At 37.6% G+C, this 14982-nt stretch overlaps 1 protein-coding gene across 1 annotated transcript in view; it reads left to right on the top strand.

Annotated features, from left to right (window-relative positions):
- The window catches only part of ANKS6 (ankyrin repeat and sterile alpha motif domain containing 6), a gene marked incomplete at its 5' end in the record, with an annotated part of 43795 nt that overhangs the window by 11363 nt on the left and 17450 nt on the right, over positions 1–14982 (top strand). Inside the window, 7 exons of the mRNA XM_084282723.1 lie at positions 561–765; positions 1932–2038; positions 3446–3594; positions 10909–11116; positions 11673–11722; positions 12769–12972; positions 14454–14619. Of these exons, the coding sequence (XP_084138849.1) occupies positions 561–765; positions 1932–2038; positions 3446–3594; positions 10909–11116; positions 11673–11722; positions 12769–12972; positions 14454–14619 (1089 nt within the window). The remainder of the gene's footprint in view (positions 1–560; positions 766–1931; positions 2039–3445; positions 3595–10908; positions 11117–11672; positions 11723–12768; positions 12973–14453; positions 14620–14982) is intronic.

The following is a 14982-nucleotide window of genomic DNA, read 5'->3' as shown; positions in this document are numbered from 1 at the left end:
TCTCAGCGGTGTCCCAGCATTGTTGCTTTTCCTTGTACTTCATCTTCAGACAATTTTATGGAAAAGTTCCCTGCCCATGTCTTCACATGAGATACGCTGCAGTTTATACAGCCTTTATGGCTTAGTTGTTATTTGAGAAAAGTATTCTCATAATAGAATTGTGCTATAAGTGTGTAGGTATGTAAAACTATGAGGGAAAACAGTGCCTCTAGCTTATATCACAGCTTCCTGTAGCCAGTGAAAATGTGTTGACGAAATGAAGAAACAGAGATCAGTACAAATGTTTATCTTTAATGATTGAAGCTGTAGAATTGCAGTTCTGTAGTACTGACAGACCTATAAGTCTGTCGTTATTGACACTGCTTTATTGTCTAATATGCAAAATGTTTTAAAGAACTATATACATTGAAATGGTACATACCTTATTTCTTCTGTTTTAATTCCACTAAATGTAGACCAGTGTCAGCAAATCAAAGTACATATTAATTCAGTGGCTAAGCAGTTCTGTGTTCCTGATGTAGATTTTTTTTTTTTTTTTTTTTTATATCCCTGTTTTGCAGGCAACTTTCAGCTGGTTAAAGAAATAGTTGATGAAGACCCAAGCCAGGTCAATATTACCACTGTTGATGGTGCATCTCCGTTAATGATTGCGGCTGTAACTGGGCAGCTGCCCCTTGTCCAGCTCCTTGTTGAGAAAAATGCTGAGATTGACAAACAGGATAACGTTCATGGCTGGACAGCACTAATGCAGGCCACATACCATGGGTAAGTTGTATGCTCATTGAGTCTAACAGAAAAGAGGTTTCATTCTTCTTACATCCAGATAGAAAAGATCTTTCTGGTATTGACTCTGGAAACAGCTCTTACAAGAATTGTAGAGGCTTTTGGCCTTAATCTTCTAAAACGCGTAGTATGCCCTCAGCTTTTCGGAACAGACCCAAACAGACCAGTGGGGATAAAGCTGAGTTTTTGTTAGAAGAGAGAGAGAACATTCATTCTTCATTTTAGGTTGACTTTATCTGGAGTATGTTCAGTTTGAAGATCACTTCAGAGCATTACTTCTGAGATCTGTTTGAGATCTTTTTGTCAGCTTCAGAGTTAGAGCTGGCAGTCAACTATTGCTACTTAAGCACATTGTTCTTCAGTATGGCTTACATGTGTCAGAGTTTGTTTTTATACAGGCTTAGTCTCAGTGTAAGAGGAATTTTATATTTGTTTAGCTTTGTTGTCATTGCTTATTTTGTATTGTTTTTAATTTGCAAGGCTAGTTCTGCTGATTTATTCAGGTATATGAGAAAGGAGAGGGGTTAATGGGAATGGGATGATGAGTTCCTTTTATGCAATTTGCTTTTATGAGCTTTTATTAGGAGGTGTTTGTATTATCGTTTACTGCTGATTTGCTTTTGCATTTTAGATACCTCAAGGAAATTTGTGTCTCTAATTAAGTGATTTACTGTTTGGAGTTCATAAATTATCTTCAGTCAGTTGGGGTTTTATTAAATGGAATTTTTTTTATCTGTTCTGAATATGAAGCTATGTTTAAGTATTAGCGATGTTGTGTGATGACTTCTGGACTGACCTTTGAATTCCCACTTGCTTTTTTGCCCTAGGCAGTAATGGCCTTTCAAAGGGAAACTGGCAACAGATACCGTGATCATTTCCAAAGGGTCAGATGAAGAATCTGACTATTCAAATTATGTTCTTTTTAGGCTGTTTGCATGCCAATTATTGTGATTTATAGTGAGTAAACAGTGACTGACAAAGGAATCATGGAAGTTCTTGAATAAATTGTGGACACATTTTAGACTTGGTTAACTATTGCAGAGGTAAAATTATGATCGTTAATCAAGGAGCAATGATACAAAAGGATGGAAATGGAGTACTGATGTACTCTCTCTCTTTAACATAAGCATTTTTTGTCTTCCTTAAAGAAACAAAGAAGTTGTAAAGTATTTGTTAAATCAAGGAGCTGACGTCAATCTTCGTGCGAAAAATGGATACACGGCTTTTGACCTGATAATGCTCCTGAATGATCCAGGTATGTTATTTCAGAGAGCACTGAGGAAATGTTTGTAATTGCAACATAACCAGATACACATCTCTTTTGACGTAGAAATAGCATTAAATTTGCTTCAAGATATTGACTGCAGTCTATGCTAGACTAGACCAAGAATGGATACTGCCTGAAAATGTATTTTTTTTAAATCAGTTGTTTAGATGTATGGGCTAATGGATTTTCTATGGTTCTCTTATCTTTGTTTTTGAAGGTATTCTAAAATGTTGTTTGTGTCATCAGAGCCAGTTCAATAGCACTTACTTGTGGTGGCTTAGATATTGTCATTAGTGCTGAGCTAGGAACTGGAACTTGAAGTTTCCACTTGGCAGAAGTTAGGGGACAGGATGAAGAAAGTGCAATCAGCACAAGACTAGCGAACTAGCTGGAGCTCCAACTAGGTCTGTAAAGGCTGAGATTAAATCACACTTGGGCATTCAAGTTAGTAGTCATGGGAGTGCTTTAGAAAAAGCCAGTGTGCTTTGAGGAGGCTTTGATGAAACACATTTAGATTTTGTTGTAGTTTGTTTAGCCTACCTAATTTGGGACGTTATTATTAAACTTGCCTGGTAGCTAGATTGCTTTCTCTGAAGCTGAAAAACGGTAGTGCTAATGGAAAGAATGTTCATGTTCTCTGTATTTACTCAGTGTTGTTTTTGATCGCTAGCATGTAGCTTTGCTTTGTCAAAAGTCGGTAACTAATAGTATAAAATTTTAGAAAATAAATAATGGTGAATGTGTTTTTCTTGTAACTAGCTGCTTGTAGGACAGAATAGTTCATCTTGTTCAGCAAGGGGAATATAGGTTGGTTCTGTCTGCCCTTCTTTTCCTGTATAAATATCCTGTATAAAATACAGTTTTACAGAATATTTCTTGCTTTCCTGTCCTCATCTTATTCTTTTTTTTCTTCCTCTTCCTTTTTTTTTTTTTCTTACTTTTTTTTTTTTTTTTACTCTATTTTTTTCTTACCATGTCTTTTCAGTCCCTTCATTGTCCAGGCTGAACATCTCCTTTCTCTTTGGGATTTAATTTCAAGCTTCTTTTCTGCAACCTACACTTGAAGAAAGAGTATTCCTTTTTCTCTGCTCTCTTCTGCGTCAGGTGAGAAAAGGGAGCGTCCCAGTGCTGTTCTTAACTTCTACGAAGTGTGTGAGCAGGCAGTTCGTTTGGTCACACATGACTGAATGGCATGATTATTTATACTGATACATGTGTTTAGAGAGGCATTGGTAAGAATGCAGCCCACTGTGTGGGGAGAAGGGATGGGAAACAGAGGACAAGAAACGAAGTTTTGTGTATTCATCTGCTTTGTTTGAGAGGTGTTTCAGCATATCAGTCACGATTTGGCAAAGCAAAACAGACTAAAAAGTATCTTAATTTGTTTTCTTTTAGACACAGAACTTGTACGGTTACTCGCATCAGCATGCATGCAAGTAGACAAAGACAAGAATAAACTCAACAACAGATCATCTTTGCCTTGTTCCAGAAGTAGGCAATCCTTAAATGTCCCAATACTGCCAGATGACAAAGGAGGTTTAAAGGTAAACATATTCAGTCGCTCTTACTGAATGAAGCAGAGAAGGTCATTGCTAAGAAGTACTTTGGATCTAATATGTAACTAGTTGTGGGGATTTTTCCCCTTCTGAATTCCTGGTGGTTTCCTGGTGTTATGATATTCAGCTTTCTTTCTCTTCAAGTAACAAGGCAGAGGGAAGACTTCTAAAGAAGAGTCAGCATCAAAGCACATTTCAGTGCCTAGAAATAGAGGCCATAATTAAATAGTAGAATGTATTGTATTCATGAGTTTGGAAATGAATTTCCATTATGATCTTAATTTTTAAATCATCCAAATGTACTCCAATTTTAGTAGACTTTTCCTTTACTCTTAGCAGATCTTTTTACTTTGAAATTGGAGTGGATGTGTTTGGGATCTCCTAACAAAGTAAGAAGTTGCCTGTTTATATATTTGCTCTATGTAGAATTTCCAGTTGTAGTTATATTTTTCTTTTGTCGTATTTAGTGAACACTAGAAGAAGAAAAGCATGATGTAGGAAGTAAACTGAAGTCCAGGTAGTCTACTTGAAAATACTGTGACTACATGCAGGACAGCCCAGACTTGAGAGGCTTCATCATAATACTGTAAGAAGAATAAAAGGGAAGGGCTTAGATTCATCATGAAGTGGTAGACTTCTACGAGAGAGGGTGGACTTCATTTCAACCATGAATGGAGGTTGGCACTGAAAATTAAGAAGGTTTTAATATGAAAAATTAGCAGGGGTTTTAATATGAAAAATGGAAGAAGGTGCAATTCAGGCTTACATGTCCTCTGGAGAGTCACTGGAACACTGTATGCTTATCTAGAAATTGGCAGTAATCCAGTAGGAGACAGTAGGAGTGTGTGCCATTTGAACAAGGACATTGTGACTTACATTGTCTGTGTTCAAAAAAAGAAGGAAAAAGGTATTAGCTTATTTTGTTGTTGATGATGATTTTATTTGTTTAGGTGAAAATTCATTGATGATCTTATACCTCAGAATTTCCTTGATTCTGTAATTTCACATTGTTAGCATAAATGTTATCGGAATCTTGGAAACACACATGCTAATTTCCAGGCTATTTCTGACACAAATTTTAAAGACCACTTATAATTCTACTTTAACTCAAATTGATTTTGCAATTTTAACAATGATAAATTGTTAAAAAAAAAAAAAAAAAAAAAAAAAAGAAAAAAAAATTCATATGATTATTCAATGATACAGTATCGGTTTAGGTGGGCCTATTTAGGAATGCACTTACCTGGCTTTTGGGGATTTCAGAACAGTCTTTGGCATTATAGAAAGCAGATCAACTGCAAGTCACATTGCAACTCTTGCACAGATAGGGGTCCAAGGCTGGGGTCATATACGAACTGGGGTCATATAAGATTTTGAGGTAAAATTAGAAAAAAACAATTTTGTAGGATTTGTTGATAAAGATTTAAGTATGAGTACTGACATTGAATATTTTGACATATATAATGTTGGAATATTTGGTTGAAAAACATCAAAACGTTACAGTGTTTGCAAGTTAAGTCTTAAGCACTTTTTCAACAGAAATATTCTATATAATTCTGTGTATGTGTGCATATGTACGTATCTATAAAGCCAATATAACCCTCTCTTCCAAAATGGCTTAGTGCTTTATTAACTATTCTGTCTGATCAGGAGTATGTTACATATCTTATTCTCCATACAGAGAATAAACAGAGGAAAAATGATATTTTTAGAGTGACTGGGGTCATCAAACACATCTTGTTTTAGACCAGTGCGTGAGGAGAATGCACAAGTGAGGGATTTGTCCTTGGCTTTGTAGAAGTGGTGCTTCCATGTGGACAACTCTTCTGTGCTGAGCCAAGACTATAAAACAAATTGCCCAGAAGGTTTCGGTGAGCTATTTATAGTGACTCAGACAGTACATAAATTTTCTGTCTAGGTCAATGCAGATGGCAAAACGTGGAATCGCAGAAATGGAGGAATGAGAGGGAACTTGATGAGCCCACCTGTCTTTATGTAGACAGAACGAATATGCCAAGAACATCCTTGACAAAGTTTCTGTTCTCTCTTCTCTCACTGTGATGAAAAAGGTCCATAGTCTAATTTTGCAGCTGGTTCCACTGCTTGTCTGTTCCTACAGTCAGATTTTGTTTTCCCTTGGTATAAGCTAAATCTCTCTTGCTGCATATTAAGTCAATTGTTTTTCAGTTATCAGTGTCCACCTTCACCTTTATAGGAACTATATACATACTTAGGAAAGATGGAAATTCTCTTAAATCTTTTATTTTCTATAATAATAATAAAATGTATTCACACTTCCTTGTTTGCAGACTGTTTCCTAAACTTCTTACTATTTCTAGTTTGTCTGTATTAGTCTTAAGGTGATGTGTCCAAAACAAGTAATGAGATTCTAACTAAGGTCTCAATATTACATGGCAGGGTACAAAAGCTACTTTCACAGTCGTGTATCTCATGGGGTGGTCAGTGAAATTTGCCGTTTTCTTGCAGTAGTAAGACACTGTTGACCTATTCGTAGGGGACATATGCTTAGTTGGTGCTATGTTAGAACTCTGATTTTCTTTTTTCTTCAGTACGGCTGTTTTTCTTATTATTCCTTTTTCTGTATTTATGCACTTGATTTCTTCTGCTTACATATGACCTTGCCCCCCCCCCCCCTAAATTCAATTCATCAGTGAATTGAAGTCAATTCATCAGTGTAATGACCTCCTGAAGTCAATTCATCAGTGTAATTTGGAGTATCTAAGGTGCTCACAAAACTGTCCAGATAGATGTCTTACACAGATTGTACAAAATTAATTCTGTTTAATCTTTGATGTTGTTAACGACTATTTCCAAGCTCATGTTTCACACCACTGAATATGCCCTCCTCATCCTGGAGTAAATTGCTGGTAATTTGTCTGTTAATGTGTCTTTTGGTTATCATGCTTTTCCTCTCCTAATTTTACTAGAAGCATATTTTGTCATTTGTTCAGAGAATGGTACATGGAATATTGATAAAAGCTTTATTAATGTTAAGCTATGTTACAGCTTCTCCTCCTTTCTGCCACTTCACCAGTTAGTCTGTCAGAGAGATTGATTTGGTGTGATTTATTCCTGACAAACCTATGCCAGCTGTCTTTTATGAGCTGTGAGTACATACAAAGTTTTTTCAGTGATGTCCTTTCAAGTTAGAGAACAAATCTTATGAGGAATGGTTGAGAGAAGTGGGGTTATTTAGCCTGGAGATAAGGAGGCTCACGGGAGACCTTATCTCTCTCTATCTCTTAAAGGAGGTTGTGGAGAGGTGGGGGTCAGTCTCTTCTCCCAAGCAACAAATGATGGGACAAGAAGAAATGGCCTCAGGTTATTCCAGGGGAGCTTTAGGTTGGATATTAGGAAAAATCTCTTCACTGAAAGGGTTGTGAAGCATTGGAACAGGCTGCCCAGGGAAGTGCTTGAGTCACCATCCCTGGAGGTCTTTAAAATACATGTAGGTGATGTGCTTAGGGACATGGTTTAGTGATAGACTCAGTTATCCAGGAAAGTAACCTTGCTAGGTTGGACTTGATGATCTTGGAGGTCTTCTCCAACCTAAGTGATTTTTTGATTCTGTGACTTTAACTTAACCTGATTAGTCAGTAAATTTTCAGATTTTCTTCTTTGGGGTAAGTGTGGTAATGTATTTGCCTTTTGCTTCTGTAATTTCTTCCATCCTCTTCACTTACCTTGAAGATAATATTGGTTCGGAGTTTGTGTTGTCTGTAATTACTCCAGGTAATCAGTTCTTTTTGTTTTAATCTGTGCAAGCTCATTTCAATAGTTTGTTAACCAGGCACATTACTAAGGGCAGATTGTGCCAGACAAATCTGCTGGCTTCCTACAGTGGGATCACAGCATTGGTAGATAGGGGAAGAGCAACTGATGACATCTACCTGAACTTGTTCAAGGCATTTGACATGGATTTGACAGATAGACCACTGAGTGGGTAAGGAATTGGCTGGATGGTTGCACTCCAAAAGTCAAGGTCAACAGTTCAATGTCCAGGTGGAGATCAGTGATGACTGGTGTTCCAGGTGGGACCAGCACTATTTAACATCTTTGTCAGTGACGTGGACAGTGGGATTGAGTGTACCCTCAGCAAGTCTGCTGATGGCATCAAGCTGTGTGGTGTGGTCAACACACTGGAGGGAAGGGATGACATCCAGAGGGACCTGGACAGGCTTGGGAGGTGGAGCTGTGCAAACCTCATGAGGTTCAACAAGGCTGAGCGCAAGGTCCTGTAGCTGGGTAGGAGCAATCCCAAGCAGAAATACAGGCTGGGTGGAGAATGGATTGAGAGCAGCCCTGAGGAGAAGGACCTGGGGGTGTTGGTTGACAAGAAGCTCAACATGAGCCAGCAATGTGTGCGCTGAAAACCCAGAAAGCCAAACAAATCCTGGGCCGCATCAAAAGAAGTGTGGCCAACAGGTCGAGAGAGGTGACTCTCCCCCTTTACTCTGCTCTCATGAGACCCCAACTTCGAGTACTGTATTCAACTCTGGATCCCCAGCACAAGACGAACGTGGAAGTATTAGAACAAGTCCAGATGGTGGCCACAAGTATGATCGTAGAGCTGGAGCACCTCTCCTACAAAGACAGGCTGAGGGGGTTGGGGTTGTCCAGCCTGGAGAACAAAAGGTTCCAGGGAGACCTTATAGCAGCCTTCCAGTACCTAAAGGGGGCCTACAGGAAAGCTGGGGAGGGACTCTGTGTCAGGGAGCGTAGGGATAGGACAAGGAGTAATGGCTTTGAACTAAAAGAGGGTAGGTTTAGCTTACATATTAGGAATAAATTCTTTAGTCAGAGGGTGATGGAGGCACTGGATCAGGTTGCCCAAAGAAGCTGTGGATGCCCCATCCATGGAAGTGTTCAAGGCCAGGCTGGATGGGGCTTTGGGCAGCCTGGTCTGGTGGGAGGTGTCCCTGCCCATGGCAGGGGGTGGAACTGGGTGGGCTTTAAGGTCCCTTCCAACCCAAACCATTCTGTGATTCTGTGTGGTCGATGACTGTTTTCTCATCCTTTACCCCTTTTACTTAGAGGTTCACTTAGGAACTAAGAAGTACTTTGTTTCCCACCATTTTCTGGACTTGGAAACAAAGTTGCATCCTTAGTGTATGCAAAGATCTTATTTCCTCTTTCCTTGTTGCCCGTGCTTTTTCAGCAAACAGTGCCCTCAATGTCAGCAGCAGAGCAATGTAAATTATCACATTCAGTTTCTTTTTTAGGATAAAGTTGCTTATAAAGTTGCTTTAAGACACAGATTTCCAGTGCTTCCCCTAATTCTTTCTTTTCTAATATTGTTAAAAGTATATAAGAGATTTCTCAAGTGGCAACACCTCTTTTCTGTTTTCTGATACTATTGCATTCTCCCATCGTTACTAGATCATAGCCTTTTGACAGACGCTGTTTTAACCACTGATGCATTTTTATTTGGCTTTTTCAATCTAGTTTAAAGCCCTTTGTTCTAGCTTCTATATGTCTCTGATGTGCAAGGTGTATGGATAGGCCGCAACTTCCTGCAGCAACACGCTGGGTGCTCCACAGCTCAGACGACCCTGCTCTGATCACCAGAAGACAAGATGAGCTTCTCTACCAGCTTTCCTTCCGTGCCAGAGAGTAGTAGAGTACTTTGTATGGTAGTGTAGTGGCTGCACCTACTCCATGTTAGGTACTTTGTGGTGAGAGCCTATGTTAGCAGATCAGAAGCCTATAAAGAGTAGCAAAGATGAGGGGAACTGAGAAGTGATCTTTTTGCCCAGTGAAGCTAGCTTGTTCCTGTAACAAGCAAATGACGTTGTACAATCAAGCTCTTTTGTAAGATCGCTGTTCTCCATATTAATAGTAGATGGATTTTTGCCCTTTCAGTTCCTTTTGGAAGGTGAGTAAATGCTGAACTATGTGGTTTTTACTGCTTTCTCGGAACTATTTGTCTCTCTTTTTCCACCAGCTCTTTGTTGATGAAAGTAGTGTATATCTTTATTAGTTATGACTCCAAAGAGATAGAGAGGTCTGAGGACTCTGTCCATTAATAATGCTCTGAGCAGATTTAAAATCTTTTTAATGATCATCTGCTGGAAGGATTGAATTATGGAGAGTAAGTTTGCAATTTATATTACTTAGTTCTGCTCTGTGACAGTTAGGAAGAGATATATCAGAAAGCAGTTCAGAAATGTTAAATGTCAGGGAGAGAGGGGAATATATATGGTGAGAAGGAATGGCTAAGAATACAGAGTAAACAAGGAAAGTATAGGTCTGGGTTGGGTATCTTATAAAGCAGCCTTGATGAAATATCATCATTGTAAAATATCTTTTTATTTTTATTTTTTTTTAAAGTGTTCCAGAAACCAAAGTAGCTTTACTAAGAAATAGTCAGGACATATTTAGAATCTTGACTTATTAACCTCCAAGCCACATGATGTTTAATGGACTGACTGCATGGGTTTTCTTAATATTGACTTAGAAGTCTTGTATAGTCTGGAGAAATGTAACAGGAAAAAATGTAATCATCCTGAATACTTGAAGCATTTTATATCATCTGCCTACAAAAATGTAGAAATTTGTAATCTATTTGTATAAATTCTTGGACAAAGCTCAGACAATTACCACATAATCAATACCTATATGGGTGCAAGCTGCAGGTGCAGTAGTCCTTAGGCTTGTGTTGTTTTCACAGCTGGTCTTTCTTGTCTGACAGTCTATAGTCTCTCCAGTCTGAAAGGGTTTAAGTTTATCTGTACAGCAGCACAATATGTATTGCAAATCTTGATTCTGATAGGAATGCTATTAGAACTCTTTTAGTTTGCCACCAGTTTTTTAAATCTTAAGGAGAGGCTTTCGTGTGGGTCAGATAAACTTTTGTGAATGCCTCTAAAAAGAAGAAAACATGTATGCCAGTTCATTGATGTCAGAGAGTGTTGGACAAGTTGGAAGCTTATTGTAAGATTAAGTAATTGCCATGTAGCTGCAAAATATTTCTCACTCAAATTGTCCTAATGTTTTTATCTAACTTGTCTTTCTAGATACATAGAAAATACATACATTTCTAGATACATACATTTCTAGAAAAATATTGTAAGCTTTTTGTCAAATGAAACATAAGGAGAAAGGTGAATCTTACCTATACAACCCATGGGGAAGGATTCTGTTGACGATTGCAAACCATTTTAACATTCTTTTGTAGTTTCCCTGTAAAATTCCTTCATCACTGCAGTAAAGATTGATTAATTGTACTTTTCTTTTCCTTTTTTAGTTGGAACTGATTTTTCTTTTTCCTTCTCAATCTAGTCTTGGTGGAGCAGGATGTCCAATCGATTCCGCAAGCTGAAGCTGACTCAGACGTTGCGCCATGGGTTTTCTTCCAATCAGTTTGGGCCTTTTCCTGATGGGCCTGAATCTTCATTAAATTCCACCATAAAAGCACCACAGAGTGATACAGACACTTCCGGAACCCCTGATGCTCCTACAGCTTGGGTCACAAATAACAAAGGTAGTGGTAAACCCGGAGTTGTCTGATGGGAAGTGAACTCTCATGGGGATAGTCAAGATGATACCATTTCTAATTTATTGTTTTAGTGTTTGCTTAATTTAATAGAGCTGAAAAATCACATCATGGATCTGTACTGAACACCTGCAACATCATTTCAGCAGGAAAATGCTAATGTAGCAATGTTACTGTTCTGTAGCAAGCACCATTAAATTTGACAGGAGAAACAGCTCAATCAAAAATCATTAGTATTCTTGATGAACTTATTTTTATAGTGACAACCAGTTTGTGTTAAAAAATAAACCTGAGACAAAAGATCAGAAAAACACAAGTTGCAAAACACATCTGGTGAAATTATGCTCTCTGTGCAAAACCCCTCCAGTTTGTGATGTGAAATAAGATGATCAGCTTAACTTTAATTTAGGTAACTGAAAGTTTCAGTGGAAAATTTGCTTGTGTGTGCTTACAGGGGATACAGCTGTTGAATGTTTGAAAACAAAAGCTATCATTGAGAATAAGAAGCAGGGGCATGCAGACAATAACACTTCATTTATGTTTTTTTCAGGTGTAAACACTGCAAAAGGAGGGAAGAATGATGAACTGTTGACAACCATGGTATGTTGCAGTGCTCTTGAGATCTTCAGCCCAATTCATAAGATCATGCAGCTACATGTTTCTCGTTTGTTTGTTTTTGTTTTTTAACCTGCTATTCAAGTAACCATTAAAAAGAGAACAATAAGTTGTTGGTAGTCACTAAACAGGAACTGACAAGCTGTGGTACATCTGTAGTTCTGTAGACTAGTAAGTACCTCAAAAAGTACAGTATGGCAGCTCTTGGTAGATACTTGGTAGATACTTTTTTCGCATAAAGTTTTCAAGAACTTTTTTTAAAGAGCAGTCTATACCTTTGTATGAACAGTAATGAATTAGTAAAGTAGATTGAACAGCTAATGAAGTATGCTATGAGGGAAACATCGAGCACAGTGCAATGTGAAAGTGAGAAATCATGGAGGAAACCATGAAATACTTAGTTTGGGATGTGTGCTTATGTTATTCTCTTTCTACTTTTGTTACACTGGAGTGTTAAATTCACCCACAATTTACTCCCTGGAGATGTCATTAAGTTTGGCTGTTGATTTTTTTTTTATGTGTTCTTTTAAAAAGATCGAGCAAATATTGATATGACTGACTGACAGAACTCCAGGGACCCAGTGTCATTTTTGTTGTTCTCTTCTTTTTTCTGGAGAATACACATAGAGCAGGAACAAATATTTGTTCACTATGTCTAGGTGTCTTATCTAGGAATTCAGAGTAGACAACCTTACTAAGCATCCTGTTTGTTATTTCTTTGGAAACTACTTGTTAACATTCCTGTTAAAATGACAAGAAAGGAACAGCTTCTGTCATTTAATGAACTGTGTTCATTGTATCAAATGAACGAGCTTGCTCACTGGTGCCAGTATGAACACTGGATGTGTCTGCTATTATGTATTGTACATCTTCACAAATACTACTTTTATATCTCATTTCCATTTATTTTTTTTTTTAAATGCATCTGTCTCCATCTTTTTATTTGACTTTGAAACTACATCATTAGCTCCCAATTAGCTTTCTAAGAAGAGTCTCTTTTCTTTTTTCCTTTCTTTCTTTTCCTCTCTCAGTTGAGAAGTAGTGCTCCATTTACCAGGCTGCCCAGTGATAAACTGAAAGCAGTGATACCCCCTTTCTTACCACCCTCGAGTTTTGAGCTTTGGAATTCTGACCGAACACGAATCAACAAAGATGGCAAAGCCGAACAGATGAGAACTGCCTGGCCACAGAGAGTGATCAAGCACGATTTTAACAGCAGTGGGAACTCTGATGTAGTAAGTAAATGAAATATGTGAAAAAATACCATGTATTATTACGTCCAGGGCATGCTGGCTGGTGAGCCATGCTGGTTTTGTGTTTAGACATTATTTTGAACCCATTGTCACTAGTAATGGCTTGTCCTTTTAAGATCTCCTGTCTAAGAAGAATATATGCCTCTGTGGAGGAAACATAAATAGGATGAAAGGTCTCTATAAAATAAAACTACTTGTTTGCTGTAAACCAGAATAACGTCTAGCCATAATGAATTTGTTGCAAACTGCTGAAGTGACAACTGGTTCCACCTATACATTTTAGTTGCCAAGGTAGGTGCAGTCATTCTAGTGTGGCAGAAACTGCTCTGCTTTTGAAGACAGCATGGGGGAGAAGAAAAGAATAGAAGATTCTCAATTTTTAGGACCTGAAGGGAAGAGAAAAAACACTGGTGAGCTATATTGTATATGAAAATACAATGACATAATATGCTGAAAGGGTTAGTATATGACAAAACAGTAGCAATGATGATCACATTGGCTTGAAGACGTACAGACTCAGTACAAATAGTGTAAAAGGGGGAAAAGTCTGAATAAAGTCTAATTTTTATAGAAGGAGCTTGCCTGATCCTGATTTTACTTTTTTTTTTTCTTTTTATTGTAGTGAAAACACAAAACAAAAGGAAAATACCTTGTTTGCAGGAAGCAAAACAACTTTGACAACCTTTGCTTTCATAGTTAGTAGGAAAAAGGAGGTCTTGCTTCCTTGAATTACGACTCTTAAATTGAAGGTTAAAGAAGAGTTTATATTACTAGTCCAGAATTGTATTTCTTGTCAGTTATAGAAATGGGACAATAAAGACATTTTAGTAGACATGTGGAGAAGGCAAGTGATAGATCCCAGGAAGGTAAAGTTTGGTTCATCATCTGAAAAGGATAGCTGTAGTAAATGATTGTAGGAAGATGATTGTAAGTGGATAGTTGGGTCCCATGAGGAGCACATGAGGAGCAGGGCAAGTAGAGGAGAACTAGCCATGGATCCCTCTGTGGTGAATGTAGGGGAATTTGTAGGAGAAAGGAGAGAAATGTAGTAAATCTGTTCTGTAAAATAGGAGGAACAAACAAACAAAAAAAAGGATTCTGCATGAAAGAAGCTTTACATGTGATTTTTTTTTTTTTTTTTTTTTGCCACTGTTCATAATATTTCCTATACTGTTTCTCAGGTGCATTGCACATACGCACATTTTATGTTGGCCAAAGGTTAAGGAGAATTAATCTTCTTTTTTATATCTTCAATGAATGACATGATATATATTCAATGTTACATGCATTTATATAACTACATATATTCAATACATTGTATCTGTTTTTATAAATGTATTTGTAAATGTAAGATAAGATTATTTTACAGAGAAAGTTTTTGAACTTACAGTAAATAGTCGTTGAAAAATTTTTTTTGTTGTTTTGCTCAAATAAGAAAGATAAAAATTATTTTTATTTTCCAGATGTCTGTTAGCAAAGGTACAAGGCCAGTCAAATTACCAGCATTTGCAAGAAGACCTGCATCTCCTTCAAATTCCAACAACTTCAACCATTCTCCCCATTCTTCTGGTGGATCCAATAACATTGCAGGAATTAACAGGCACGGAGGAGAACTGCATAACAGATCAGGTACCGTGCTTCCCTTGTTTTTAATACAAAAGTCACTTGAGTGTGGTTCACGCAAAAAAAAAAAAAGGTATTTCTCATGATTGTAGAAGAAATTAAACCTCTTTTGAGGGCTTGTACTGCTCCATAATCAAAACTTCTATGAACTGTTGGAACAGGATTGAAGTTTGGATACAAAGGGAACAAAACCTTGTATGTAAGGGATATGTAAGGGAACAAAAACCTCACATCTCGCGCATTAACCCCTGTCTCAGAGAAACCTTGTTGATTTTACTGAGTCCACCCACGGTGAATTAGGCGTATACATGTTCATTGCTACGTGTATTTCATGGAGCTTACATGTGTTGATTGCTTTTTGTTTAAATT

Source organism: Netta rufina (genome assembly GCF_964035555.1).
Source record: "Netta rufina genome assembly, chromosome: 2".
NCBI lineage: Eukaryota > Metazoa > Chordata > Aves > Anseriformes > Anatidae > Netta > Netta rufina.
The sequence above is the reverse complement of the archived record's forward strand: the minus strand, read 5'-3'. Positions and strand labels throughout refer to the sequence as shown.